Source organism: Drosophila busckii, chromosome 2L, assembly GCF_011750605.1.
Source record: "Drosophila busckii strain San Diego stock center, stock number 13000-0081.31 chromosome 2L, ASM1175060v1, whole genome shotgun sequence".
In the NCBI taxonomy this organism is placed as follows: Eukaryota; Metazoa; Arthropoda; class Insecta; order Diptera; family Drosophilidae; genus Drosophila; species Drosophila busckii.
This window is the reverse complement of record NC_046604.1, coordinates 15480035-15507921: the sequence shown is the minus strand read 5'-3', so window position 1 is coordinate 15507921 and position 27887 is coordinate 15480035. Positions and strand designations below refer to the sequence as shown.

At 42.7% G+C, this 27887-nt stretch overlaps 6 protein-coding genes across 6 annotated transcripts; 4 read left to right on the top strand and 2 right to left on the bottom strand.

The window, feature by feature from the left end:
• Window positions 1-495: 495 nt before the first annotated feature.
• On the top strand, window positions 496-3182 carry LOC108598601 (cyclin-Y-like protein 1). Its single transcript, XM_017985300.2, has 3 exons — window positions 496-636; window positions 1348-2399; window positions 2556-3182. Exons 2-3 carry the CDS (start codon window positions 1586-1588, stop codon window positions 2936-2938), a joined length of 1197 nt encoding a protein of 398 aa, XP_017840789.2. The 5' UTR covers window positions 496-636; window positions 1348-1585; the 3' UTR covers window positions 2939-3182.
• Window positions 3183-4086: 904 nt separating this feature from the next.
• LOC108608062 (serine/threonine-protein kinase ATR) lies at window positions 4087-14219 on the top strand. The gene is given in 12 exon segments (XM_033295010.1): window positions 4087-4313; window positions 4375-6469; window positions 6471-6482; window positions 6544-6837; window positions 6899-7427; window positions 9549-10293; window positions 10349-10892; window positions 10894-11649; window positions 11708-12147; window positions 12200-12708; window positions 12766-13958; window positions 14016-14219. Coding segments are annotated over 12 exon segments (7470 nt in total). The 3' UTR covers window positions 14142-14219.
• A 433-nt stretch (window positions 14220-14652) lies between these two features.
• LOC108607949 (inosine triphosphate pyrophosphatase) lies at window positions 14653-15535 on the top strand. The gene is made up of 3 exons (XM_017999068.1): window positions 14653-14752; window positions 14827-15265; window positions 15320-15535. The coding sequence occupies exons 2-3, from the start codon at window positions 14832-14834 to the stop codon at window positions 15444-15446; spliced, it is 561 nt and encodes a 186-aa protein (XP_017854557.1). The 5' UTR covers window positions 14653-14752; window positions 14827-14831; the 3' UTR covers window positions 15447-15535.
• On the bottom strand, window positions 15454-17664 carry LOC108607948 (mannose-P-dolichol utilization defect 1 protein homolog). The gene is made up of 3 exons (XM_017999067.2): window positions 17599-17664; window positions 16283-16639; window positions 15454-16221 (listed from the first exon to the last, which is right to left on the bottom strand). The coding sequence occupies exons 2-3, from the start codon at window positions 16368-16370 to the stop codon at window positions 15548-15550; spliced, it is 762 nt and encodes a 253-aa protein (XP_017854556.1). The 5' UTR covers window positions 16371-16639; window positions 17599-17664; the 3' UTR covers window positions 15454-15547.
• LOC108607947 (protein FAM151B) lies at window positions 16812-18820 on the top strand. The gene is made up of 4 exons (XM_017999063.1): window positions 16812-17270; window positions 17341-17586; window positions 17829-18070; window positions 18118-18820. Exons 2-4 carry the CDS (start codon window positions 17475-17477, stop codon window positions 18685-18687), a joined length of 924 nt encoding a protein of 307 aa, XP_017854552.1. The 5' UTR covers window positions 16812-17270; window positions 17341-17474; the 3' UTR covers window positions 18688-18820.
• An 84-nt stretch (window positions 18821-18904) lies between these two features.
• Window positions 18905-27717, bottom strand: LOC108598676. The gene is made up of 9 exons (XM_017985400.2): window positions 27450-27717; window positions 26552-27076; window positions 26196-26493; window positions 25863-26142; window positions 25479-25810; window positions 22424-22554; window positions 20575-20883; window positions 19736-20520; window positions 18905-19677 (listed from the first exon to the last, which is right to left on the bottom strand). The coding sequence occupies exons 1-9, from the start codon at window positions 27618-27620 to the stop codon at window positions 19248-19250; spliced, it is 3261 nt and encodes a 1086-aa protein (XP_017840889.2). The 5' UTR covers window positions 27621-27717; the 3' UTR covers window positions 18905-19247.
• Window positions 27718-27887: the final 170 nt, after the last annotated feature.

Genomic DNA, 27887 nt, shown 5'->3' with positions numbered 1-27887 from the left:
ACACTAAAACTAACATAAAGTAAATGTATGTACTTTTTAAGCAAACTATAAGTATACATATGCTACTCGAAAAATAGTTTTTTCGCAAGCAACAACAAATGCCTAAAGAAATTTGTTTATCATTTAAATTCAACTGCTATGTTATTAGTACTCAGAGCATCAAGCTGAGAGGTGTGTTTGCTTATTATGATATACCTTCAAGAAAATATATAATAATAACACCATATGACTTTTAATAAACTTACTAATAAAATTATTATTAAACCTAACTAACCGTCAGTTATTTAAATTAACCATAAATTTAACAGGAGCATAACAGCAACAGCTCAGTGCTCTAACATTTTCTTGCTCAGCGTGCTAACATTTTCTTGCTCAGTGTGTGCTAACATTTTCTTGCTCAGCTTGCTAACATTTTCTTGCTCAGCCGGCCTAACATTTTCTTGCTCAGCCTGCTAACAGTTTCTGCTCAGTTTAACAGAAGCAATATTAGTGTTGGATGATACGTGCTATTACGTCCAATTGGATCTTTGTTTATCAGAAGTGTTTTTTAATAATTAAAAGCAGTAAATTAACAGGCTTAATGGCGCAAATTAAACACTTTGTATAACGTTAACACATTATATTCAACTACTACAAGTAATTATCAATTAATTATAAGATAAAACAACAACATAAGTGTTTTTCAGCTCGCGACTATGTGTGTAAAAAATGTGTGTAATTGTATTATGAATAGAGATTTGTTGTTGTTTTAATGTGGAAAAAACAGAGTTTGATAAAATATAAAAACCAATGCGAGTTACATTAACTGACAAAAACCCACATGCCGACCGCGCCCCATACGCAATTTTTCAACGTTTGCAAACACCTTGGGCCTTCTCGCCCCCGCCCACTTTGCTATTGCCGCAGCCGCCCACCCAAATGCTGCTGTTGTTGTCGCCGACGCGGCTTGTCGTGCATGGAATTAATTAATTAATAAGCTAAGCGCCATTTGCTTGCCAAATAAACGTAACGAGAAATCTTATCGCAGTTATAGAAAGTGCGGCCAGCATCTTTATCAATTGCTTTTAGCTCTGCTGTATGTACAAGTGTACATGCCTCACAGTAGATACTGATTATATGCAATGGGACCATAGAAAATGCATTTATTTGTTGCTTTTTGAGAATTATTGCTAAATGCAAATTTAAAATTAATGCATTCCTGCATTTAAATGAATATTGCCCAAATGGCTTTAAAAATAAAATTATATATGTGTGCAAATGAGTTTAGGTTATAATGAATGCAGGCAATCATTAAGTCAATGAAAATTAGATATAACTAAATTAATTGTCATCTCTCTCTTTTTGCAGCTGGTTGGGCGCTCTTTCAGCCAGCGCCATGTACATGGATAAAGACTCGAGTGGTGCCAACAAACGCAGCGTACCCAAAGCGTGAGCACGAGCTAACATTCCTGCCCACCACCAACGAAGCAAACGCATTACCCCTACAACTTAAGTTGGAACAGCAAACTAGTCAGACGCTTGGCAGTTGCATTTATTTACTTTAAGGTGACACACACACACAGACACACAAAGGAACGACAACAAAATGGGCAATAAAAATTCCTGCTGCGCCTATGCAAGTCCTCAGTCGGATCGCAAGTCCAAGGACATACCGCCTGTGTTTGAGGAGCGACATCAGTTGCCACATACATCGCAGCATCAGCTGGATGGACATCATGGTGGTAGCGGTGTGGCCATGTCTGTGCATCAGCAGCATCATCATCATGGACATGGACACCAGCAGGGCAGCAGCGACAATTTGAGAATCAACAAGAATTTACAGCACATCTCAGAGCGCGAGGCACTTGAGGGCGAAGAGGATCCCTCCTGTGATCCCACAGCTGCCACCATGTTTCTGGAACGCTCCAAAGTAGAGAACGGCGGCATGACACGCAAGCGCTCTCAGCATCAAATCGCACAACAAAACAGCCACGTAGGCAGCGGTGGTGGTGCACATACACCAGGCGCTAACAGTGCCGGCGGTGGTGGTGGTGGCCTGAAGAAAAGCTCTTCCTGCTCCACCATTTATTTGGACGACAGCACAGTGTCGCAGCCAAATCTGAAGAACACCGTCAAGTGCGTCTCACTGGCCATTTACTATCACATTAAAAATCGTCAGTCTGATCGACGCCTGGACATCTTTGATGAGAAGCTGCATCCATTGACACACGATCATGTGCCGGAGAACTATGACACGCTAAATCCGGAGCATCGTCAGATCTACAAGTTTGTCCGCACACTCTTCAATGCCGCTCAGCTGACGGCCGAGTGCGCTATCATAACGCTTGTCTATCTGGAGCGACTGCTCACCTACGCCGAGCTCGACGTGGGACCCTGTAACTGGAAGCGCATGGTACTGGGTAAGTCTGAATGAAAACAATCAGTGAATCAGTTGTTGCAATTTTTTTTTATTGAATATAAAATTATAATAATACATATTTAATTACTTAAAGGTATGTTTGTGCTTATCGCTCTGCTTAATAAACAGATTTTAATGTATATATCTTATCAATTAGGTGCCATTTTACTCGCTTCCAAGGTGTGGGATGACCAGGCAGTATGGAATGTGGACTACTGCCAGATACTCAAAGATATAACGGTGGAGGACATGAACGAGCTGGAGCGCCAGTTCCTGGAGCTGCTGCAGTTCAACATAAATGTGCCGTCATCCGTCTATGCCAAATATTATTTCGATTTGCGCACGCTTGCCGAGGCCAATGAGCTGAACTTTCCCACAGAGCCGCTGTCTAAGGAGCGAGCCCAAAAACTGGAGGCCATGTCGCGCGTCATGCAGGACAAGGTAACAGCCGAGGCGCTCAAGAATGGCATCAAGAAATGGTCCTCCATGGACAACATTAGTCAGGGCGGTCCGCGCCGCAGCGTGGCCATACTATCGTGATTTACATTAGCTTAATAATTAAGCAAACCAATTGAGAATAACGTTCAGTGTGTATTCTTAAATATGCTGTAGTTGCAACCCTTAGCGGTGCCGTACTGTACTGTCGTCGTCGTCTCCTACTCCTTCCCACTAAACTAAAGTTAAAACTAAAACTCAAACTTAAAAACTAAACTTGAGATGAGATATCGCGATTTCACAATTATTTTTTTAAATACTTTTTGGACAAACAATACTACAACTACAACTATTTTTTTGTATAGTTTAAACTTGAACTCGATTTATAAATAATTTTTGGTTAATAAACTTTGCTATAAAGTTTTTATTTTAGACAAAGCACATATATTCAAAATACAAGAGTTTTTAACACACACACGTCTCGAATTAAGGACCACTTTTTATATATACAAGAATACTTTACCACATAACTTAATATATACATAAATATGCCGCCAAGCATTTTGTATATGTATTTACTTGTGAAAACTATCGATTGTGCAAGCTATCGAGAATTTGTCAAGGATTTTAAAGCAGCGCGTAACCAATTGCCAAAAACAAACACAAGCATAAACTTAAACAATTACAAATTAATTAGCAACAAATATTGTAAAAACGAAAAAAAACTTGCAATTTGTAAACTAATTGTATTTCTTCTTTGACGAATTTAATTTCATAATTTTGTCCTTAATTTACATTATGTGATTTTAATAGTTTTTTGTTTGCCAAAAGCTTCCTTAAACGACGAGGCGAGTAATATTCGCCTCAATATAAACTGTTGTCTGGTTACGGACCATTAAACAGCGCAATATTAACCCAAGATTTGTGAGTAAATTAAATATTTAGTCTTGTAAGCATGCGTCTTGCAAAAACAAAAGCAAATGTATTTTATTTTTTAATGCGAAAATAAAACAAATCACGAAAAAAATATAGTTGCTAAACTGGAATTTGAATTTAAGCGCGTGTCAAACTAATTAGTATTTTCTACTAATAAGAAGTGTTGTGAAATGCAATGGTAAATGATATCGAGAATAGAGCAATTGTATCGGTAAAAAGCGCGAGCGAATTTATGTGCTGAAATCAAATTTGTACAAGTTTTTAGCATTGCTTAAAAAGCAATTGCATTTGCTAATAAATACGCTTAACATTTCAATATGTCCGACAAACGTATTGATATGTGGAAACTGCTGTACAGCCTGGTCAATCGCAATCAGGCCAATCTGTCGGCTGTTTACAATGTTGTCGACGATATACTCTGCCAAGATCCAAGTCTAATCAGTTGTTCCACGGTGCGCGATGATAAACTACAGGATAATTTTTTGCTTTGGCTGCTTAACAAGTTGGCAACATGGCTAAGCGACTGCACAGATGAGGGGTAAGCGTCAAAAGCAATTCTGAAGCATTTACTGAGTTTGTACTCGTTGCAGGCAACGTCGTCAGAGTGTAGAGCTGCAGCAAAAGCTGCTGGCGTCGTGCTGGTACAATCACAGCAAGCTTTTTGAGCGTTTGGTCTGCGCATATGTGGATGCACTGCAGAAAATAAGCGCAGAGCTAAGCAAAGAGGAAACGCACGTGTTAAGCTTGGAAATCTTTAGCGGCGAGGTCAATGTGTTGCAAGCCTTTGATGAACAATGTGCCTATCAGCTTATAAACCTGCAACTGGAGCAGGCAGACGCCTTTGCTGTTTGTTTGCTGCAAGTGCTCGAACATGCGGCAGACATTGGACGCGCAACACATGCAGAATTATTTGTTAACAGCTTGGAGCAGGCATTGCTAACGCTGCGCGAATGCGACATGGACACCAAACTCTGCTGTCTCAACTACTGTCACAGCGTGCTGGCTGCGCAGTCGCAGTCTATGGAAAGTAACGCTTCACACTTTGCTAAGCTAAGCTTGCATGCTCTGACCATGATGTGGAGCATGAGTGCGCGCTGGCTTCAATACCAGTGCATGACACAAGTGCAATTGCAAGAACTGGCGGATATAAGCGAGCAGCTGCTGAACGTTTACCAAAGCAGCGAGCAATGGATAGAGAACAACTGCCAGGAACTAACTGAGCTACTTATGGAGCTTGTGCAGTTGCCTGCAAGTGAATGGCGGACCCAACTCGTAAGCAAACTGTGCACAATGCTGGAGCAATATCCTAATATTACTTCTTTGCATGTGCCAGTGCACAAATTGAATCAAAAGTCGATGGAAATATGGCGACTGCTAGCGCAGCTAACTTACCAGCAACCAGCGTTGCGCCAGGACTTTTTAACAAACTTGCTGGCAATACTAAGCTCAGATAAAACAACGCTAGAGCAACAGCTATGCGCGCTGCGTGCGCTCAAGTTGCATGAACAGCTGCTGCTGGAGCAAAAGCAGCAACAAGTGTGGCACAGTAGCCAGAATGTCAAGCAACTGCCGCTGCAGCTGGAGCTGCAGATACCACAAACCACACCCCGATGTCAATGGGAGCAAAGTGTAGAGACGGCTAGCCTGTTGCTGCAAGTGCATTGCCTGCGTCAGCAGATGAAGCCATATACACAACAGCAACTATTGCAGACGCTCAGCCAAAATCAAGAGGAGCAGCAGCAAAAGTTGCTGGCGCTAAATGCGCTCTGCTCGCTGCGCTTGGAGACACCTTCAAGCACGCATACACAATTGCAGAATTACTTTCGGCAGCAGCACGTGCCACTGCTCCAAACTAAAAATGTGCAATTGAGAGAATTGTTTTGCCGGCAATTGCCACAGCTGTATGCAGCGGGTTATCTAAAGGCCACACAGTTAATGGATGCGCTTAAGCTGCAGCAATTACCACAAGCTGCCTTGCTCAGCGTTCTGCGGCTGCTGCTCTGCGCGCAAGACGCTGCGCCTGTGTTTCTCGTCAAAGCAGAACCTCAGCTATGCTGCAAAAAGTGTCAGCCCATGACGACAACAACAGAGCTACCGGGACTGTATTTGGGCAGCTGCAAGTCACCAAAGCAAACGCTAAGCGCTGTTGACTATCCACAACTTGCGGAGATTTTGCTTTTTGGCAGCGATGCAGCTGATTTGCAGTGGACTTGGCAGCATCTGGACTGTATACATATTACGCCAGTGCAATGCATGGATTTGCTGGAGAACTGCAGCAGCTTCGGCACGCTCAATGCGCGTTGTCTGGAGACGCTGCTGCCACAGCTGAGCGCACAAGCGGAGGAATTTATGCTGCAGCTTAGCTCGTTTGTCTTGCGACGCATTGTGGATCTGCTGGAGCAGCCTTTGGCGACGCAATCGGAAAACGAGCAGCGTCAATATTTGCGCTTAATTGTCACCTGCGCTCATCCGGGCATATCGGAGCTTTGGCTATTTCATTGGTTCAAAATGTGCTTCTTCTTCTTGGCGCACACGCACTCCTTGGTAGCCCAAGAGGCTGTGCTGGCTGCCACGCAACTCTGCGCACGTCATGGCTTGCAGACACTAACGCTCTGGAATTGGTACAAGCGTGATGCACTTGCTCTGGTGGTGCAACTAGCGCTGCATGCGTATCTCAATAAAGGAGTACGCTTTACACGCTTCTCTACGTGCCGTAAGCTTTTGATTTTTGAACAAACTTAAAGCTCACACTAATATTTGATACCCTTTTGCAGTTAACCAAGATGCTGGGCTTCTCCTGTGTGCAAGAGTTTACCTGCAAGTATCATCGCCTGCTCACCACTTTGATACTGCCCCATTGCATTAAGGAGCCGCGTTGCAAGGGCGTCTTTGTGCTCATTGCCAAGCAACTGCACAAACCAGTGGCTGCACTTTTTGAAATGTCCTTTCTGCGTCTTTATACGCATGTTTATCTTACGGAAACAACAGAACTGGCCAATCGCTGTGTTGAGCTCGTCTCCAGCTGCACCAAGTCCACGCTGCAGCAGCTCATGAATGCCGATGTTAAGGTACTAAGCTTTAAAAAAATTGTCCACTTTTAGTTTTCTCATCTTTATTTTATTCATTTAGCAAACTGTCGCTGAGCTTTTAATCTATTTTAATCGTAATCCCACATTTGTTATGCGCTCCTTTCAAAACCTGCTCCAATTGAATTTGGACAGCGCGGAGCTCTCTAGCCAGGCAGCCAATGCGCAGTTCTCCTCGTTTATAGCAGAGCGCATACTCGGCGTCATCACCTACTTTGAGAGCTGCCTCTCGGAGCCATCTTTTGAGAAGCCCCTTAAGGAGGAGACCCTCTACAGTCTTGGCCAGATTCTACGCTATGTGGGCACGCAGCACGTGACGCAGTTTCGTTTCAAGATCATTGCCATGCTGAGCTTTGTGCACACGCTCCAGGAGCCCAGTCTGCAGCGTATTTGTCTCAAGATTTGGCATATCTTTCCTACACTTTTGTTAACATTGAGGAACTGGGGCCATTCATTGGGTCGCATTGTGGCTACACTGCAGCCATTGCTTGACGGCAATGTGGAACAGGTGAATGAACTCTATGAGTTTCTCATCCTATCTAATGCATCCATGGTTGGCAGTTATATTCAAGGTAAGCGGTCCGAACTATTGCTTATCGCTCGTTAACTTGTAAAAATGTTATTGTCCCTACCGCTTACAATAACAATAATAGTAAAAAGAATGTAAGTTACAAGCACTACAAAAACAAAATTACAATACAAATTTGTAACTTTGTTGTAATTTTTGTTGTTGTTGTTTTTAATTTGAATGTTGCTGTGATTTTTGTTGTTGTACGTTTGTTATTGTTGCTGCACTTGTTATTGCAACTTGTTTAGTTAGCTATTTGTTGTTATTATTGTCGAGTTGCAAAATCAAAAATTTTCGTAACAAATGATCGAAAAAGGGCCAAGAATCAGTAAATTTTCATTATCCTCCGAACGAGGGACAACAACAACAACTATTACAGCAACAACTACTACTACTACGACGACGACAACAACTACCGCTACACAACAACACTACCCTCTACAACAACATACTACCGCAACAACAACAAACTTACTACTGCTTACAAAGCAACAACAACAATTAACAATGTTAAATCGAAGAAGAATAAATGAATTCCAACAAACTACGACGACAACAACAACTACAACAACAAATTCTTCAACACAATAACAACAACAACCATACAAACACTACAACTACACAACAACACTCTACTACAACAACAACAAACCACTACAACAACAGCAACTACAACAACTACTTACTACAACAACAAACAAGGAAGCGACAGCAACAATAACTATTACAGCAACAACAGCAACTATACAACAACCACTACAACAACAATAACTATGACAGCAACAACAACTACCTACTCTACACAACAACAGTACAATAATAACAACAACAACAACAACAACTACTACTACTACTACTACAACAAACATTCCAATACAACAAAAACTACTACACAAACATTTTTCAACCCATCCAGGATTAATTGTTGTGTTGTAGCGGTTTGTTGTGTTGTAGTAGTTGTTGTTGTTAGCGGTAGTTGTTGTTGTTGTTGTTGTTGTAGTGGTAGTTATTGTTGTTGTAGTGGTAGCTGTTGTTGTTGTTGTTGTTGTAGCGGTTGTTGTTGTTGTTGTTGTTGTTGTGTTGTTGTGTTGTTGTTGTTGTTGTTGTAGTGGTAGTATGTTGTGTTGTGTTGTTGTTAGGGTAGTGTTGTTGTTTGTTGTTGTAGCGGTAGATTGTTGTTGTTGTTATAGTTGTTGTTGTAGTATTTAGGTGTGTTGTTGGTTGTTGGTAGTATTTCGTGGTTGTTGTTGTGTCGTAATTTGTTGTTTTGTTGTTGTCGTATTTGTTGTTGTTGTAAGTAGTATTTGTTCACTTGCTTTTAGTTTTCCTAGCATGTTGTTCGTATTTGTTTGTTGTTGTAATATTATTGTTGTTTTGTTGTAGTGTTGTTGTTTTTGTCGTAATCGTTGTTGTGGTATTTTGTTGTTGTAGTGTATTGTGTTGTAGTTGTTGTTTGTTGTCAAAGTCTCAATCGTTTCGTTTAGCTCCATATATGTGCGTGTTGTTATTGTAATTTAAGAATGGAAATTTTTCAAGGGTTGTGGTCGCAAAATATGCCTAAAAATCACAAATATCATTGTATCTCATAAACTACAAGGACAATTTGGGTGTTGTCCTTTCGCAGGATAATAGTCTTTACCAAGGAGCATCGTTTGGTACTACTCGGGTCCAGATCCTGCAAAGGATATCCGAGTTACAAGGATTTTTCTGTAAAATCAAAATCACTTATATCTCAGCTCCTGCAAGGATATTCGTCCTTTGAGTAAGTAATTCTGATAGGTTTCGATGAGCACTAACAGCCATGCCAAAGGACATCGAAATCGTCCTTGTAGTTTCGAGGATAATGGGCATTTACTGATTTTTAGTCATTTTCCGACCATTTGGTTACGAAAATTTTTGATTTTGCAACCCGACAACAATAACAACAAATAGCTACCAAACTAGTTGCAATAACAAGTACAGCAACAACAACAAAATTACATCAACAAAAATTACAGCAACAATGAAATTACAACAACAACAACACAAATTTATTAAATAAAACACAATGTAAATTCATTTTTTTCGTAGCATTTATTGATTGTAGCATTATTATAAAATTACATATTTATTTATTATATTATAGATTTATATTTTCTGGAACGCATGGAAAAGGTGTCGCCAGCCATAAGGCAGTGCATCAAGCGTCACACATCGCAGCTTTGCCTAACCGCCTCACCTGGGGAAGTGGAACCAAAGCTAGTGGAGCAGCTGAGCTTCTTGCATAAGCAGCTATGCAACGAATGCCTGCAGGTGCGCATCTATGGGCTGGAACAGCTGGGTGAGCTGTTTACACGACGTCGCCGCGAGCTGAACGAGCTGCTGCTGCAGAAGCTGCCCATGGAGCCACTGCTGGAGCAGCTAGTTAATGTGCTAATCAGTGGCTGCCAACACGATGATCGGCAAATGCAGCTGGCGGCGGCAAAGTGCCTGGGCGAACTGGGCGCCATTGATGCCAGCTATTTGCCCTCGAACTACAACAACGAGGGCATGGCCACATTGCCGCTGAGCGTGCTGAGCGATGACTTTACTGTGCTGGCGCTAAAGGCGCTCTGTCGTGGCTATCAGTGCCAGCAGCGTACCAAGCATGTGGACAGCTTTGCATTGGCCATACAGGAGACGCTCGCCGTGTGTGGCATTGCGCCGCATGAGCAGAAGAAGCTATCGGTCTGGGAATCGTTGCCGCTGCGCATGCGCGAGCTAATGGAACCGCTGCTCCACAGTTGCTACACCAGTTCCCAGCGCAGCAATTGCCTGGATCAGCAGCCGCTCTTTGGCAGTCACTATGCGCAGCAGTCCTACGTGCAGTGGGCGTTCCTTTGGGCATCTAGGTAGGCAATCAATAGATGCACATCTTCAATAATTTAATGCTTATGTGTATTGCAGATTGGTGGACTACGTGCAGTCCACGGAGACGCGTCATCTGTTGAGCAGCTACAAGCCTTGCATCAAGCGGGACTCCAACATGCTGAGCACCTTCTATCCGTACATATTGCTGCATGCGCTGCTCGAGTGCAGCGCAGCGCAGCTGGAGCATATTGTAGGTGAATTCCAGGCGGTGCTGCAGGCCAATGAGGAGCTGTCAGTGGGTCGCAATCAGGACACTGCAGCGTCGTCCAGCGCGTTGGAGCCGTATAAGCTGTTCGAGTCACGCAAATATGGCGCCAAGAGTGCACAATCCTCGCCAGAAACAGCTGTGCATAGCATGGAGGATCAGGCGCGTCTGGCGGGTAAACTATGCGCTGAGCTTTTGGACTTTTTGCAGCGCTGGCTGCGTGAATGGCAGCGCCTGCATGGCCTAAGCACAGGTGGGCGGCCACCGCAGGACGTGGATGCCAACTATGGTGCTATTTATGGATTTCTGCAGCGTCTGGACAAGCTGCAAGTGGCACGCGCCAGCTACAACTGCGGCGAATATGCGCGCGCGCTGCGCTTATCTGGAGGATTATGTGGGTCAGGGTGATAAGCAGCAGCGACTGCTGGAGCAGTTCAGCTTTCTGGTGGAGCTTTATGGTCGCCTGATGGATGCGGATTCGGTAGAGGGCGCAGTGCAGGCACGCAGCTATGACATGAGCGTCACACAGCAAATACTAGTGAATCGTTTGGTCGAGCGGCAACAGGATATGATTACCTGCTATGAGCAGCTGCTGTCCAGCGAAGAGCAACTGCAGCCGGAGCATATACGCGCTATAATCAATGCCTATCTGCGCATGGATACGCCCAAGACGGCGCTGCTGATTGCCGACGGGCTGGCTCAACGCTTGGCGGATGAATATACGGCGGAGTACTTTAGCGAATGCAAGGCTGAGTTGTTGTGGCGTCTGGGCAGCTACGATGAGCTGGAGCAGCTGCAGCAGCAGCAACAAACGCGTGCCAAGCCCAATTGGCATGCGCAATGCGCTCAAGCGTGCCTAGCGCTGCGGCAAGTCGACTGCAGTCGCCTGGAGTTTGCTTCCTTGCTGGACAACATGCGCGTGGGCGTGCTGGAGCAGCTGCGTAGCTGTTCCGCCCTGCAGCAGCATTCCTATGCGCATGCCTATGATGAGGTGCTCAAGCTGCATATGCTGCATGAACTGCAATGCGCACAGCAGCTGCTCGAGCAACTGCAGCAGCCAGCAGCAGCCGAAGAGTCGCAGCAGCAGCAATTGATGCAGCAATACTTTGCCGCCTGGCAGGCGCGTCTGCAGGTTAAAACCCTTTTGAGTGTTGCTCCGTATGTTAACTAATTGTTTGTGCTTTTTGCAGCTACTGCAACCACAAGTGCGTGTGCTGGAGCCCATTTATAGCTTTCGGCGTAATGTGCTCGCAGAGCTTAAGCGTCGTCTTGCTGGCGACTCCACGCTGCAGTCACAAATCCAAACAGAACTGGCACAGCTTTGGCTCAATAGCGCACAGATCAATCGCAATGCGGGCCAATTGCAGCGTGCGCAGCTTTACCTCATGAAAGCCGCCGAGTATGCGCCCAGTGGACTCTTCTTGGAGCGCGCAAAGCTGCTCTGGCAAAAAGGTGATCAAGTGCATGCCATGAACTATTTGGAGGAGCAGCTAGTAACGCTGGAGCAGCAATGCGCTGGCAATACCAAACAGTTGGCTGGCGAGCAGCGTCAGCTCTACTTTGAGGGCAAATATCTGCAGGCCACATACAATGCTGACTCCATGAATCTATGCGCCGATGCTATACTAAAGTAAGTACATGAATTAGTTACGATTTGTTGCTTCAACTTTCTTTGCTTACAGATATTTCCAGCAGGCGCTGGCTGTGCAGCGTCAATCGGAGCGTTGTCATGTGCAGTTGGCGCAGTTTCTGGAGAAAATGCGTGATGCGCAGTCGTCGGAGCGTGGGCAGCATGAGGAGCTGCTGCTGCAGATTATGCTCAACTATGCCAAGTCCATGCGCTATGGCCAAACGCATGTGTATCAGTCAATGCCGCGCTTGATAAGCCTTTGGCTGGATACAGCAGCCAGTGCGAATGTCAATCCAGAGCTGCTGCGCAAGCTAAACGATCTACTCACCAATTGCTGCACTGCACTGCCTACGGCAATGTTCTATACGGCGTATTCGCAAATGTTAAGTCGACTTTGTCATCCCTCGCCCGAGGTGTTTGCTGTGCTGCGCTGCATTATAATCAAACTGATTGGTGACTATCCGCAGCAGTCGTTGTGGATGCTGCTGCCGCATTTCAAATCCGCCACAGTGCAGCGCATCAAGCGCGCCAAGCTTATACTCACAGATGAGCGACTGCAGGGTGAGTTGGCTGTCTGTAAACAAAATGAATTAATTAATTTTCGAATTCTGCATGCAGGTGACAGCTTTCAACGCTTGCTGCAGGACTTTAATACGCTTACCGAACGCCTAATGGGCGTAACCAACAAGGAGGTTACCTTGGATCGCAGCTACAAGCTCAGTGATCTGGACAAGCGTCTGCCGCAACTTTGCCAGCAGTCCAACTTTAGCAAAATACTGTTGCCCTTTGAGCAGTACATGCAGCCAAGCTTTGGCTTAAGCGCTACACAGGCGCAGGAGCAGCAGCAGCTGCCCGCTAGTCATTGGTTTCCATATCAGCCGCTCTATATAGCTGGCTTCCAGGATAAGCTGCTTGTGCTGCGTTCGGCTGCGCGTCCCAAGAAGTTGACGCTGCGCTGCAGCGATGGCAAAGACTATGACATAATGGTTAAGCCCAAGGATGATTTGCGCAAGGATGCGCGTTTAATGGAGTTCAATGGTCTGATGAAGCGTTATCTGCATCAGGATGCGGGCGCCAGACAGCGTCGTTTGCATATACGCACCTATGCCGTGTTGCCTTTCAATGAGGAGTGTGGACTGCTGGAGTGGCTGCCTAATCTCAATTCCTATCGCAGCATTGTCATGTCATTCTACATGCAACGTGGCCAGGCCTTGGGTGGACGTCAGCTGCAGCAGCTGGCTGTGCCGCACTGTGAGCCGGCGGAGCGCAAGCGTGAAGTATTTCTCAAGCAGCTGCTGCCCGCGCATCCGCCTGTGTTTCAGGATTGGCTGCGTCAGCGCTTTACCACGCCGCATAGCTGGTATGAAGCTAGGAATTCCTATATACGCACCATTGCCGTTATGTCCATGGTGGGTTATATACTCGGTCTGGGCGATCGTCATGGCGAGAATATTTTGTTTGACGAGCGCAACGGCGATGCTGTCCATGTGGATTTCAATTGTTTGTTCAATCAAGGCGAGAACTTCGCCTATCCCGAGGTGGTGCCCTTTCGTCTTACTGACAACATGATTACGGCCATGGGCCCGTTGGGAGTGGAGGGCAGTTTTCGCAAATGCTGCGAGATTACGCTGCGCTTGCTGCGTCACGAATCCAAGACACTGATGTCCATGCTGCGTCCCTTTGTCTACGATCTTGGTATACAGAATCGCCTCACAGCCAATGCCTCCAGTAATAGGCGCCCAGGCGCCGAGCTCACCGATCCCAAGGCCACCAATGATGTCCAGCGCATTGCCGAGCGTCTGCAAGGACATGTAAGTTAACATTTAATAAATGTACATATCTATATTTTTAATTATTATTTGTTTTAGGTAAAACGCCAACAGTCCAATAGCATTCCTTTGTCCACCGAGGGACAAGTTAATTTTCTGATTAATGAGGCCACCAAAGTGGATAATCTTGCTGCCATGTATGTCGGCTGGGGAGCTTTTCTCTAGCCACAGCTGCTGAATTCTTAGTTATTTATAATTATTGTGAATATAAGATTATGTATTTTTGTACTATTAGTATCTTAAGCAAACTGTTTTGTTAAATAAAATATACCAATGCAAAGAATTGGAGAAAACAAGTGTTTAATCTTATTTTTCAAAGTAGATAATTGTTATTTCAGCAAGTCGGCTTATCATCTGCAGTTTTTATATCAACAAATTTATATTTAATATTTGTTTAGGTCCATTTGCAACGTACGATTTGCTGCTCGTTTATTAAAGCAATAAAATATCCAAAAATTTCCATTATTTACGTGTTTGTCTTACAGCAAATGGAAATTGTTTTGAATTTAAATGCAGCTATTATCATAGATTTAGAATAAATTATTTTATCTCTTTTAATTTATAACCCATTTTTTAAGCTTTGTTTTAAAGTTCAAATTTGAAAAGTATACCGCCAATTAAGTTCATAAAAATGAGCTGGATTATTTTTAAATTCAAATCACAGCGCCTATTTCTATATCTATCTCATTCCCGCATTCTGATTGCCGGCGTAAACAGCTGATTAGAGCACAAAACAAATGCAAAGAGAACTCTATAAGGAAGTGAAAAACGTGCGGGTAAGCAAAAGTTGATTTGTTAAACAATTTAACAATAACATTTACAATTTAATGCAATTGACGCTCAACAATAGAAATTATGTCGAAACCAATTACGTTTGTAACGGGCAACGCCAAGAAGCTGGAGGAGCTGCTGGCCATACTTGGGCCCTGCTTTCCGCGCACTATAGTCTCTAAGAAGATCGACTTACCCGAGCTGCAGGGCGAGATTGAAGAGATAGCGAAAAAGAAGTGCAGAGAAGCGGCGCGTCAGGTTAACGGTCCCGTGCTGGTCGAGGATACGTGTCTGTGCTTTAATGCGTTGGAAGGTCTGCCTGGTCCTTATATCAAATGGTTTCTGGAGAAACTGCAGCCCGAGGGCTTGCATCGTCTGCTCACAGGCTGGGAGGATAAAGGTGCAAAGGCCATTTGCACATTTGGTTACTGCGAGAGCAGCGAAGCCGAGCCAATGCTCTTCCAGGGCATAACCAAGGGAACTATTGTAGAGCCACGTGGATCACGCGAATTTGGCTGGTAAGCAGCTGCTTATTACATTTATAAAATTGTTATTAATTTTCCAAATTAAAGGGATCCCGTGTTCCAGCCTGATGGCTATGACCAAACATATGCAGAGCTGCCCAAGGCCGAGAAGAACAAAATCTCACATCGTTATAGAGCGCTGGCAGCGCTGCAGAAGCACTTTGAGCTGGATTAACATTAATTTGTATTTTGTTTTTATAAATTTACTAAGCATAAGGTGAATATTAAACTCTTGTTCTAAAGCGTCGAGCACTTAAAGTGAAAATAGCGTTTGTCTTAATCATCCTTCTTGGTCTTGGGCTTCTTCGATTTGCTCTTGGCAGCGGCAGCGCCAGCAGCAGGCTTATTCCAATAGTAAAGCAGCTGTGCCAAGATGACGCCGTTGGCAAAAGTGGATGCGACAAAGGTAACTATGATCATGGTATCCCCTGTCTCTTGTATGGAAGTGAAGATGCGCGCCAGCGAGCCGGCAAACATCATGATGACTGTAGCGGCTGAGAGCTGACCCGTGGAGCCAGCTTTGTAATTAGTCATGGCCTGCGAGAGCTTGCCCACCAGCAGTATGGGTATGTTGCAGCTTTGAATGGTCAGCAGCACTTTCATTGAAGTCAAGCCAGAGTTAAGCACATACAATAGCGTAGCATAAGCAAGCAGAAAGATGAATGCATGGGGTTTGCGGCCAGCAAAGAACAGCACTAGAGCAGCTATGGCCACAGTTTGTAGTGCCAGGAAAGTATTGTCACCCCAGGAGCTGAAGGGATAGCCATGCATAAAGTTGTAGGACATGTGGAATGTTATAGCCAGCAGATCAAGCATAACACCAAACAGATTTATGCCCTCGCCTGATTTGTTTTGCAATATTTTCATCACTTGCGGCACTTTGACCAGCACTGAGCCGGCTATAATGCCCAAACCCAGACCTTTGCTCAACAAAGCCTTGAAGCAGGGCACTGCAATGAAAAACGGAACATTGTATAAACAAAAACATTAAAAATTGTTTTGGTTAATTACCATCAAAGAAGTTGTGCTCCAAAAAGTAATTGTCATAGCATTTCTGATTCATAAGCAATAGCGCTCCTTTTTTGATAAGATCGGCCATTTTTCCGGCTTGTAATTCTGTTATCACTTGGTAATGTACTTAAACTATGAGTGTCGAGTAATTGTGCGCTTATCAAGCCGGCACTAGTAGCTTAATTGTGTGCTGGTCGGCAATGAAATTGAAATTGAAAGCAATCTAATCACACGTAATGATAAAAATTCACCCACACTTGCAGAGTTGCCAACGTACACGTGTACTATTTGTGCTATGACTGTGGATGACAGTGTGTTATGAGCTGCCGGTTAGCATAGCGAGCTGCTGTTATCGCGCTGTAATCGAACCGTTAAGAGAGACACATTTAGTAGCGCGAATTTAAATGTTTATCCAAAACATACGAGTTTACTTAAATAGTTTTATTCACTTGCACTTACAAATCGCGCAATTATATTGCAATAAATTGCCAATTTAGTGTCATAAATAATTAAGCGTCCAGAGTGCGCAATTTAATCTCAATTACTTGATTGTGCTATCTTTTAGAGTACAACTTATTGTTGCTGATTAGCAATTAAACTGCAGCAACAATTGCAGAGCAATAAAAACATGAAGGGTTCGATGATAATCTGCATGCTGGGTAATATTGTTGTAATTGTAATTGTGCTGTAATATTATCTTTCTCATACGCATCACTAACAATTTGACAGCGCCTGCGCTTTCTACACTCTCATTCGTTGTTGATTTATTTACATACACACTGCATTTGTTGTCAGTTTAAATGCAACTGCGTTGCGGGCGAAAGTGTTTATTTCATATTCATAAACCGCTACTGTCTGCACTACACACACGCACACACCAATACTCTCTCATTCAAACGGTGAATGTATAGCGTGTTTGCTCCAGTTGTTGTTATTGTTAAGTAATTGGCGTTACGTGCATGTGACTTTCCATTTGCTGTGGTCAAAGGTAATAAATATTTATTAACTTTTAATTAACTAGTTTTTAACACCTTGTTTAATAATTTTCAATTGCTTAGCGTGCCTGGCTGTTAAAATCAATGGCATTGCACTAAACGTCAGCGCCTATCACTACGAATTGCAAGCGAATCAATTGGTGAACGTGCCCGTGGCTATTGTATTACAGGATCAACTGGATTATGCGTTAATAGACATGGGGCGCTTTAATAAGACTGGTAAAGTCGTTAGCAAGGCGGCTAATTTGACTGCAATAAGCTGGGCTCATGCTGTTAATAGTCAACAGCTGCTCGCCGAGGCGTTAAACGGTAAACACTTACAAATAATTTGTGCAATTGCAGGTGTTGTCAAGCACTTTCACACGCACACACACACACAAACTGAATATTCACTTCACCGACCGTGCGCACGCCTCGCAGGCTAAAAGACAACTGAGCTTGCATTAACAGGTGCTTAAGCTGCTAAGCACCCACACATGCTGTTCTCTTTCTCCTGCGCTCTCTTATGTTAAGCTGCAGTTAACATTACTCTTGTTATTAATTTCGCTCAGCTGACATTGACATGATCGAAGCGGACATTGTGCTAGGTCAGCTAAATGGCGAGGGAGAGCAACTGCCTGTAATGGCGCATCCACCTGCCAATATCTCTGATCTAACGCTGGAGGACTTTCTGCATCAGATTAAGGCACACAATGAGGTGCACGAAGGCGCTGAGAAGGGCGTTAAATTGGATTTTAAATCCATCGAAGTGTTTGAGGGCGCGCTGGACATACTGGATGCAACCATACCAAAGGTAAACAAAGCTATAAGCAGCGCATATTAACAACTTGGCAATTGCAGATGAGCTATCCCATTTGGTTAAATGCTGATATTATAAATGGACCAGTGGAGGCGCTGAGTTCAACGCCTGTGGATCCAGCGCGTTTCTTTGCCGGCTGCATGCGCTATAAGCAAGCTGTACTCTCCATTGGCTGGACCACGCGCTGGGGTCCCGACTATCGCGAAGGAATGTACACCGATGCACAATGCAGTGCAATGTTGCAGTCCATACAGGACAACAATGTGACCTCCACAGGTCAACCCATAACATTTCCGGTGCGTGCCGGCATTGCGGCTCAGAGCGAGGAGCAGCTGCATAAGCTGCTGGCTTCGGTAAACTCTACAAATGAGTGCACGCTGACTATTTGGTCCTCTGCCGGCGACTATGTGGATGTGGAGCTGCTGCGTAAGCTGATCTTTAGCTTTGGTGTGGAGCGTGTTTATCTCGATGTGCCTGCAGAGCTTGCAGCGCAGCTTGACTTGGGCAATACGGGCAAGGCTACGGCAACGTTCAACTCCTTGGTGAGCTTTGGCTTTGTTAGCCTTTGCTTCTGGGCCGTGTCCAGTTGGCTGCAAATGCAGCTAAAATGAAAAACAAACATTTCAAAACTTTGTTTCTTTTAGTTTCAAATTTATACTTTGCTTTAAGGAATATTTGTTTTTGATTTCTGTTTGTTACAATATAAATTATCACTTCATTTGCATATGCATGTATATGTGTATGTGTGTGTGTTAAAACTAAAATATGTTTACAATAAAAAAAAATTAATTATTATAAATATGTATATGTATAAATACTTTGGACGTGCGCAGTTTTTTTTTTTTTTTTGATTTCAACAAGACTTACAACTACTCAAATTTCGCTTCTATATTTACATTTGTTTGCTAGATATAAGTTAATGACTTTTAATGTGTGTTTTAACGCTTGCTATTATTTGGCACTAAAATAAATAATCTTATCTCTCTTCCTAACTAGCTGCAGCCAACTTGCTGAGCTTCCCAATAGAAAAGTCAGCAGCTGCTGAGTCTTTCTCTTTTCGCGGGGGGGCTATAAAAAACAGAGAGCGCTCTTTAGTTAACTACACGCAATATAAAATTGTTATAAATGCAGTTCTCTGCGTTTTAGTTATTATTAACTTATTATCACATTTCTATGAGCCGTTGTGTATCAGCGGTTCCACGGATGAGCTGCTCTGCTGCGCCGCTGCCACCAAGCTGGAATTGCGTCTGTAGTCCAGCAGACGCACACCCACACGCTCATGCGTGCTCGGACTCTGCAGCAGCTGCTGGCGCGATGCTGGCGACGTTGCTGCTCCACTGCCAATGACAGCAAATGTTGTTAGCGGCCGCAGCACTTTAACCTTCGACTTGGGATCGCCTTGGCAAAGACGCGTCAGCTGTCGCGTTGGATACCAACAGGTGCAGATGAGTCCGCCTGCCAGCAGTATGCCTGTAAAGATCTGTCCCAGCAGCACTATAAGCGGCACCAGACCGATGTTGGAAGCAATTTCCTCTGTTACACGCACACGCTCCTCAGCCCACATGAGCGGCATCAAAACGGTTGGCACACGCGCAAACAAACTGCATAAGAAGTTAATTAGTTTGCTGCTTAGTTAAATGTTTGTCAGTTGTAACTTACGCTACGCCTGGTGTGGGTTCCATTAGATAATTGGCTTGGAAACCGCCGCCCACATCCATGGGCACGCCTGCATTCGGCTCCAGCGCCATATAGAACTCATGCTTCTCCTTCTCAGGCTGCAGACCATCCACTGCCGCCAGATAACTTGGATCCGCCAAATAGAAATGCGGATAGCTCATAAAAATAGACGAGTTGTACATACAGTTTTTGATATTTATAACGCCAGCCGGCTGGCATTGGCCATCGACGCAGTAGCAACTTGTCTCTGGAAAGAGCGTGCCATTGTCCACAGCATGACGAGTGCCGCTGTATTTGTACGCCGTAACGCCATGCACGGTGACAGTTTCCGTATAGTCCAGCGGTATGGCGCGACACATTTTGGGCATGTAGAGATGCACGCTGTCGTTGGTGCTCAAATTGGGTGGAAAGAATTCGCCCATGGAGCCGCGCACCTTGCCGCAGTCGCCCTTAAAGGCGCCCGTATGCGTTAGATTGTTCCACGTATACACTTCGCCCATTTTACGCGGATCATCAGCGCCTGTGAACATGTTGAGATCGCCATCAAAGCCTGAACTGCCATTGCGTTGATACTGATAGCCAAAACGATCGTATGGCACATTCTCGGGTGATATGAGCTTGCCCAGATTGATGAGCGAACTCTCAAAGCCCTTGAACATCCATTCCTCTGCCGTGTGTGTGACATGCACCTGCTGCGAGCTGCTCAAACTTGTGGATGCAAAGAAATGAAAGAAAGAGTTCAACTCTGCTAAGCGGCGTGCTCCTGCCTAAAAGATAGAAAGTTCAGTTATTGTTTTATATATGTATTTTATACGACTTACATGTGCTATAGAGTTCACTGATGTAACTACATCCTGCAGCGTTCCATTGCTGCCCTCTGCATCGAAATAGAAGTACGCCTTCTTGCGAAACGAAACTGACGCATTTTGATTGTGCCACACTATATCCACCTTATCGGGTTTCTCGCGAAAGCGATATGGTCCCAGCTGCACAAAGTGCGGCTTGCGTTTTGAACCCACATACAAATCCTCGGGGTTTGTCCAATTGAACAGATATACATCAAAGTTAAGCGGCAATGGTGATACTTTCCAACCCTCAAATGCTGGCGATGTGGGACTGAGCGCCATTTCCTAGAATTAAAATTAAATAACATTTTCAAAAGTATTTTTTGGTTTCACAAGATTAGTAATTTATAAGCTACAAAAATGGAATTACTCAGAAATCCGATACATAAAAATTACATTTATAACGCTGCTGTTATCTACAAAAGTTATTCATGATTTTCGCACTAAAATAGCTAATCAGTCATTTTAAACAACAAATTAAAGCAACAATACTATGCTAGAGAAAATAAATTTGGCGCAACTATTTATTATTATCATAAGTTTGTGTTTTAATTTTGTTATGTAGCGCAGTGTAGTAAAGCAAACATGCATATTTTATATTCATCTAATTTGCTACAATGTTGTCTATCTAGGCGATTCGCAAATCGTTTAGACCCAAATGTCATGTGAGTGTCAAGTTATTATCAGTTGTCATTGGACACCGAGCTGACATCAATCAAATCAAGCCAAACAAGTAAGGCTGCTAAGAAAAACTTTGTTAAAAACATAAAAAGTATTAACTGGCTCTCTCAATTAATCTTCAGACATGCAGGAAATGACTAAAGCAGATTATGAACAAGAATGCGATTTGAACAAAATTGTTCGTGTAAAAATGCAACAAATTGCTTTTTATATAATACATTATAGATTATTTTTAGTTTATATGATGGCACACCACAGGTGTTCAATGCAGAGTTCAACAGGTGTTAGTCGCTTTGTCATGTAATTTTTATTTAGCAGGAAATGCAAAAGGTTCTACTTCTACACAAGTTACTAATTGGTATAGACCTCGTTTCTAATCACCCTGAACGGGCAAGTTAACATTATCGGTAAATGCTCAGGCACAGATAAGATAAGCAGTTAAAAAAACTCTGTGTATGTAAACCCAGCCCATCATAAGCGTGTTTTGTTTATTCAACAAATAAATATGTATTTCCGTGGCCCGAACATCATTGCAAAATAGATCTAAAAAATGCGATTAACGCACACGCAGCTGTTGAAAGTAATGAATCATTTTGCCAAAAAATATAATATAAATAGTGTAGCTTACCGTGCGTTAGTCAGTTAATTAAAAACAAAATATTAAGGCAACAGTGTAATATGCTTGAAAACAAAATTAATTATATAGCAAAATGCTACGCAATTGCAATTAAACTTTAGATAGCTAACAGACGTTCAAATTTGCGATAAGACTTATATCGCTCGCTAGCTTTAAAATTTACAACTTGTAATTCTTTATTTTACAAAGTTGCTTATAATGTATGCAGACTGTAGCTATCTTATCATTGTTTAAGCTTTGAACACCTGCACACACTCAAAATTGTGCGCTGTCTTTATGCGAATTGAATTCAATTGATTCGAGATCGAATCGAAAGCTAAATATAAGTAAAAGCCTAGAAACCCGTGTGGGGTCTATGGACCCCCAACTAATTGTATGGTAATAATGACCTTAGTGGCATTTGGGCAATTGCCTTGAATTTGAATAGTTATAAATAATAGTATGACTAATGCTTACTAAAACATGCAAAAATGTATGAAAAGTAAAAACCCAGTTTTTGAAACTTACCTTGCCGCGCAGGCGCGTAAATATATCTATCCAGTTTTGTAGTAGGAATACGCCGGCGGCTAGGCAACAGATGCCGAATACGACAATGACCAGACGCCAGGCGCAGTGAATCACGTGTGATGTCATCTTGGCTGCTTATCTTCTTATAATGCGGCCCACTAAAAACAAATCCCACGGTGGGCTTAACTCTTAAACTAATAATTTGCTAGCCGTTGCTTTTGCTGGGCCTTACGACTGTTCGCTGTCGACTGCGCTTCACTGTTCGCGCTTGTAACTGTGCTTTTTCGTCGCCTGCAAAGACCGATAAGCCGGGAGAGAGAGAGAGAGAGAAAGAGCGCGTGAGCGAAAGAGCGTAAAATGCTGGCTTATCTTATTTGCGCCCTCGCCTTTCAGTGTAAGAGAGCGTGAGAGTGTGTAAGAGAGCAGATCACGCGTAAAGCTTTTCCAAATGCGTCGCAGCTAATAAATCAAGCAAATTGTTCAAAAAAGACCCTTTTAAATAATTAACACTATAGCGCAGTAGCTTTTATCTAGAAATGCGTGCTTTAAGCTTTTTAAATAAATATAATAACCTGTTTTTCATGCAGCCCTGACACATTAAAAGTGGGAGTTAATACGAAACAAAAGCGCTGCCTGTTAAGGCCTTTTGTGCGCTGTTTGCTATTTGCTATTTGTTGTTATTGCCAATGCTTAAACATTCCATAAACACACACATGCATACTTATGCATACAATAATAAACTTGTATATTTATCGATAACACGTACGTGCAGTAAAGTTGTTATTGTTGTTGCGAGGTTAAAAGCAACATTATACAAAATGAATAACCCGTTTTACAATGCACTTCATTTTTTTGCTGTAACGCCCTGCGTTTTCACACCACGCCCCTGTCTGACCGCCTTAAGCACACAATTAGCTAGCAGCTAATTAGTTTATTTGCTTTTTAATAATTATGCGAATTTCACACATTTGTCAGCTGAATCTGGCAAGCCATGTTGGTTGCTAGGGGGGCTGGACCTTTGGCTGCTTTTAATTAAAAGTCTAACAAACTTTTCCTTATTGTTGTTACGCATTATTTACACTTTGGCACTTCCGCAACCTGTTGATATCGTGCATGTTAATGGCATTTGCTTTTATTGTTGTTGCTGTTAGAACTTAACGCTATAAATAGACGACGAAATACATTGCACTGTGCCAAAAATGAGGCGGATTTAGACCTGTTTACACTCTTTTGCTTTTATACTTTGTTGCTGGGGTTTCACAATATGCAAACTCACTCACGAGACCCTAATGCGTCATACCATATTAAAACTCCAACAAAATGGCTGGCAAATAAAATAATATTAATAACAACAACTATATAAGGCGCCTTCCCACAACTGATAATGAAAATTATGTGAGCAATGCTGCTGCTGTTGCTGCGTCTGCTGCTCTTCAACTCGTACGCCTTGCATTTCACCCACACATAAACACGTGCTGCTCTCTTTTGCTCTCACACACACACATGTACACTTTCGCTATTCCGTAGGGATCTGTTTAATTTGTCGTATGTGTGTTGCTTACGTTTTCTTTTTTTCTGCTCTTTGGCATCCGTTTTGTTTGTTTAACACACTCTCTGCGCACTTTAAACACTTCTACTGCTTCTTCTTCTTTGCTATGCCTGTCATTTTTCAATCGCATACTTTGTTTTCGAATACTTTTCGTTTAGCTTCACTTTTCTTCATTACATTACAATATAACACTAGACTTTTCTTTTCTTAATTATGCACGCACATGGGTGTGTGTAAGTATTTTTCTGCTTCTTCTATTGCTTGCGGTTAGACAAAATTTGTTGTTGCTTTTCTACTTATTAAGACACAGAGAAATGTGCGTCTATTTTACTTTTGTGTTTTTGCCGTCTCACTCGCGCGCATTGAATTTTAATCGCACCGTTAACTTGATCTTGAACTCGGCCAAATAAAACTCGCCACGCGTTGTATGATCTCTAGGTCTGAGCGGCAAAGCGACTAGTCTTCAACTAAATTTACTTTTTTTTTTCAAAATGCCGCCACCATAGCAATTATAAATGTACGCACTAATACAAGCATACATACACATGCTCATAGATTCTTCATTAAAATATAATAGAGCGCTGGTCGGCTATGAAATACTCTTACTGTTTGGCGGCAACAGTTGCTAAGTAACTGGAACTGTTATTTAACATTTTCTGTTCAGCACTTGTACAATCGAACTGTATGGCTGCTGCAGACTATCGATAGTTTTGCACTGCTCGATCTGTAGTTAACATAAAAAATTAAATGATTAACATAATGAATACGCTCTCTTAGCTAAAGCGTATGCATTTGAACAAATGAGAGACTCGCTCTTATGCTCATTATCTCTTTGCTGCTCGATTTCTTGTGCTATGTCAAAACCGGTTCCGTCTCTTTAGAGCAGCGACAAGCGGTAATGATTCGAATTAAACTCAATATTAATTTAAAAAATGCATGAAACGGTTATTGTAACGGCTTATTTACATGGCCAACAATGCGTTTGTTATTTCGCTTAAATGTTTAGTTTTTTATGACACACTTGTTTAAGTGTGTGTGTGTTTGTGTATTTCTTATCAGCGCAGATTGTGCGAATATTATTGAGCTAGCGATTGTTGAACTTTGATTGGTGGGATTTTTTGGCTTTTTTGTTAAAACAAATACAACAGGTACTTGTTGGTTGACTCAAACGTATTAATCAGGCGTTTTATATAAACTATATATACTATAAACTCTTGATCAAAACTGTCAAATGAATTGTGGTTTATTTAAATTGATCTCAATTGTTGATATTGAATCGCAGACAGCTACAGTAAACACGCGCATAGCATAACAGTTGCTAAATGAATACAAATTTATGGCTAATAACTGATTTAAACTACATTATGTTATTTATTATAGCTTAAAAATAAATTCTGTTTTTGTTACACCACATAAAGTTCTTATGCATTAATTTTAAACATAACAATCGCTAAACACTTATGCTTATCTTATCACAATGGAGTTAAAGCGTAGATAGAGCTTAACTGCCGCATTCCAGTGCAGGCGAACTGTCTCCACAATGTGAGCCCACGAGCAAGGGAGAGCCCTCAACGACGTGGCCCTTAAGCTCGCCGGGCGTTGAGTGATTCGGATTTGTAATATCGATCTTATGCATAAAATGTTTCTGCAGCAATATGCGTCTTGGATACCAGAGCAGTAACGCCAGACCCAAGACTATAACAGCAGTGCCAAAGATCTTGCCAATTACATCCATGACATTCATCATATGCAGATAGAACAATAGATCGGGTGTTATGCGCACGCGATAATCAGCCCAGACAAGCGGAAAATAAGTGCGACGTGCTTTGCGAAAAATGCTGCAATAACAAAAGATTAAGTTTAAATTTAATGGTTATGAGTATTACTTACGATTCGGGCCTGGGCTCCACCAGCAAACTGACCATAAGACGCGCTTTAATATCCAGCAACATGCCAGTTCTGGGCTCCAATATCACCATCATTTCGTGGCGCTCCTTATCCGGCTGCATGCCCTCCACAGCTTCGACATAGTAAGGATCAGCTTTGTAGTAATGTGGATAGGATGCAAATACTGGCACATCATACCAACAGGATGAAACGTTTAATAAACCAGAACGCAAGTCCTTGCTGTCCTCAGACGCATAGCAGCTATTAGCTGGATTATCTGTGCCTATAAGTTAAAGAGAAGTTTTAGTTAAGTAACAGCTTTAATGTAGAGCTTACCATTGGCAAAATTTCTAGCGCTGCCTCTATAAACATAAGCCGTAATGCCCTCAAAGGTCGTAATGCTGTCAAAATCAACTTGCAGCTCACGACAAAGATCGGGCAGAAAGTAAGAAATGGGCTCGCCGGGACGCAGCGGCGTGGGATGAAATTCACCCAGACTGCCTCGCAGCGGACAGTTCGGATAAGCATCGGATACATTGCCATAACGCCAGCGCGCTATTTGACCCACTTTGCTAAAGTCCTGCTCACCAGTATACACATTGTGGCGTCCATAGATTTCGGTGCTGCCATTGCGCTGCCAGCAAAACAGAAAATAAGCGAGCATAATTTTAGGCTGAGCCTGACACGCTTACCGGATAGCCGTAGCCTATGCGTTCGTACGGAAAATGCAATTCCGGCAGCACGCTGCTGGGCACCATTTTGCTAATCTTAATCAACGGTGTATCGAAGCCACCGAAGAGCCAATCATTCGCCGGACGCACAAAGGTCGGCTTGTTGCCATCCACACTCAGCGCCATAATCATCAATGTGCGTATCATTGGACTCCAGTTCTGCACTTTATTATACAATCCCACACTAACCGAATTGGGTGCAACAACGATGTCGTTGAGTTTGCCCACGCTGGCAGCTTCATCAAAATAAAAGCTGCTCAGGCGTGAATAGGACACAGTGGAGTTCTCCGGATGCCAGCTTATGTTGATCTTTTTGATTTGCTCGGTGAACACATAAGGGCCCAATTCCTCGAAGCGCGCCTTTACATTGCCCTCTTTGAACTGCTCTGGATTCGTCCAATTGAATATATACAAATTGGCAGTCATTTTAAGACTAGGATTTTCCCAAAGATTCGACATCATGGTATTGGGACGCAGCACCATAAACTAAAAAATATGCAAGCATAATTTTAAATGCATTTTAAGCTTAATTGTAGTTAATTATTTAATGCTTCATATATATATAGATCGTGTAGCTTTAATAAAGTTGAATGTTTAACTAAATGATGGACATATTTTTAAAATTAATTTTAAGCTTTGTGCAGTCAGTTGTGTGATTCTTCAATTTAAATAATAGTAGCTTTAATTAGCTTTTAGCAACTATTGTCACAATTGTATATTTAATAAAATATATGTTCAACAGCAGACTAGAAATGTTTTTATTTATTCAACTCTAAAAGTCAAATAATGAAACTTAATTTGCTTAATTTGAAAACTAAAGATTCTCATTTATTATTTTTATTTAGTTGACCTAACTTACCCATTTCATGGCATAACGCTGCAAGCGCTCCAAGTTGATGATATAGATAAGGCCAAGACATGCCAGTAAAAGGCCCAGCAGGCTGATAAATGCAATTCGCTGTTTACCGATCATGTCCGTCCACACTCTGCTCCAATAGGCTGCCCACTGAAATGTGACGATCGATGGCATCAGTTTACATATGACGCTGCCTATGATCAACTGGTTTAACTTGATCTTGAACACAACTAGTAGCCTGAACTAGGCTAATTCTATTTTTTATTACCATATGTAAGTTCTTGTAGAAGTATTTGCTCTAGGCTGTAATTACAGCCTGACTACGGTTATAGATTAATCGAAGCACACGCACTAGGCCTTGCTTTGTTTATAGTTGAGTTGTGCTCGCAGATTATAAACTCTTAACTTGATTAAGATTAATTTTAATCAGCACGTCTGGAG

Excerpts from the sequence above, each read along its gene's own strand:
- LOC108598601 (XM_017985300.2), top strand. The coding sequence starts at position 1,586 with ATGGGCAATAAAAATTCCTGCTGCGCCTATGCAAGTCCTCAGTCGGAT. Across the intron at positions 2,400-2,555 it reads CTGGAAGCGCATGGTACTGG|GTGCCATTTTACTCGCTTCC; the intron begins GTAAGTCTGAAT and ends CTTATCAATTAG.
- LOC108607948 (XM_017999067.2), bottom strand. The coding sequence starts at position 16,370 with ATGGCCGATCTTATCAAAAAAGGAGCGCTATTGCTTATGAATCAGAAA. Across the intron at positions 16,222-16,282 it reads GGAGCACAACTTCTTTGATG|TGCCCTGCTTCAAGGCTTTG; the intron begins GTAATTAACCAA and ends TTTTCATTGCAG.
- LOC108607947 (XM_017999063.1), top strand. The coding sequence starts at position 17,475 with ATGGGGCGCTTTAATAAGACTGGTAAAGTCGTTAGCAAGGCGGCTAAT. Across the intron at positions 17,587-17,828 it reads GCTCGCCGAGGCGTTAAACG|CTGACATTGACATGATCGAA; the intron begins GTAAACACTTAC and ends AATTTCGCTCAG. Across the intron at positions 18,071-18,117 it reads TGGATGCAACCATACCAAAG|ATGAGCTATCCCATTTGGTT; the intron begins GTAAACAAAGCT and ends TGGCAATTGCAG.
- LOC108598676 (XM_017985400.2), bottom strand. The coding sequence starts at position 27,620 with ATGCCATCGATCGTCACATTTCAGTGGGCAGCCTATTGGAGCAGAGTG. Across the intron at positions 25,811-25,862 it reads GTGGAGCCCAGGCCCGAATC|CATTTTTCGCAAAGCACGTC; the intron begins GTAAGTAATACT and ends TTGTTATTGCAG. Across the intron at positions 20,884-22,423 it reads TTACGCGCCTGCGCGGCAAG|GAAATGGCGCTCAGTCCCAC; the intron begins GTAAGTTTCAAA and ends TTTTAATTCTAG.
- LOC108607949 (XM_017999068.1), top strand. The coding sequence starts at position 14,832 with ATGTCGAAACCAATTACGTTTGTAACGGGCAACGCCAAGAAGCTGGAG. Across the intron at positions 15,266-15,319 it reads GGATCACGCGAATTTGGCTG|GGATCCCGTGTTCCAGCCTG; the intron begins GTAAGCAGCTGC and ends TCCAAATTAAAG.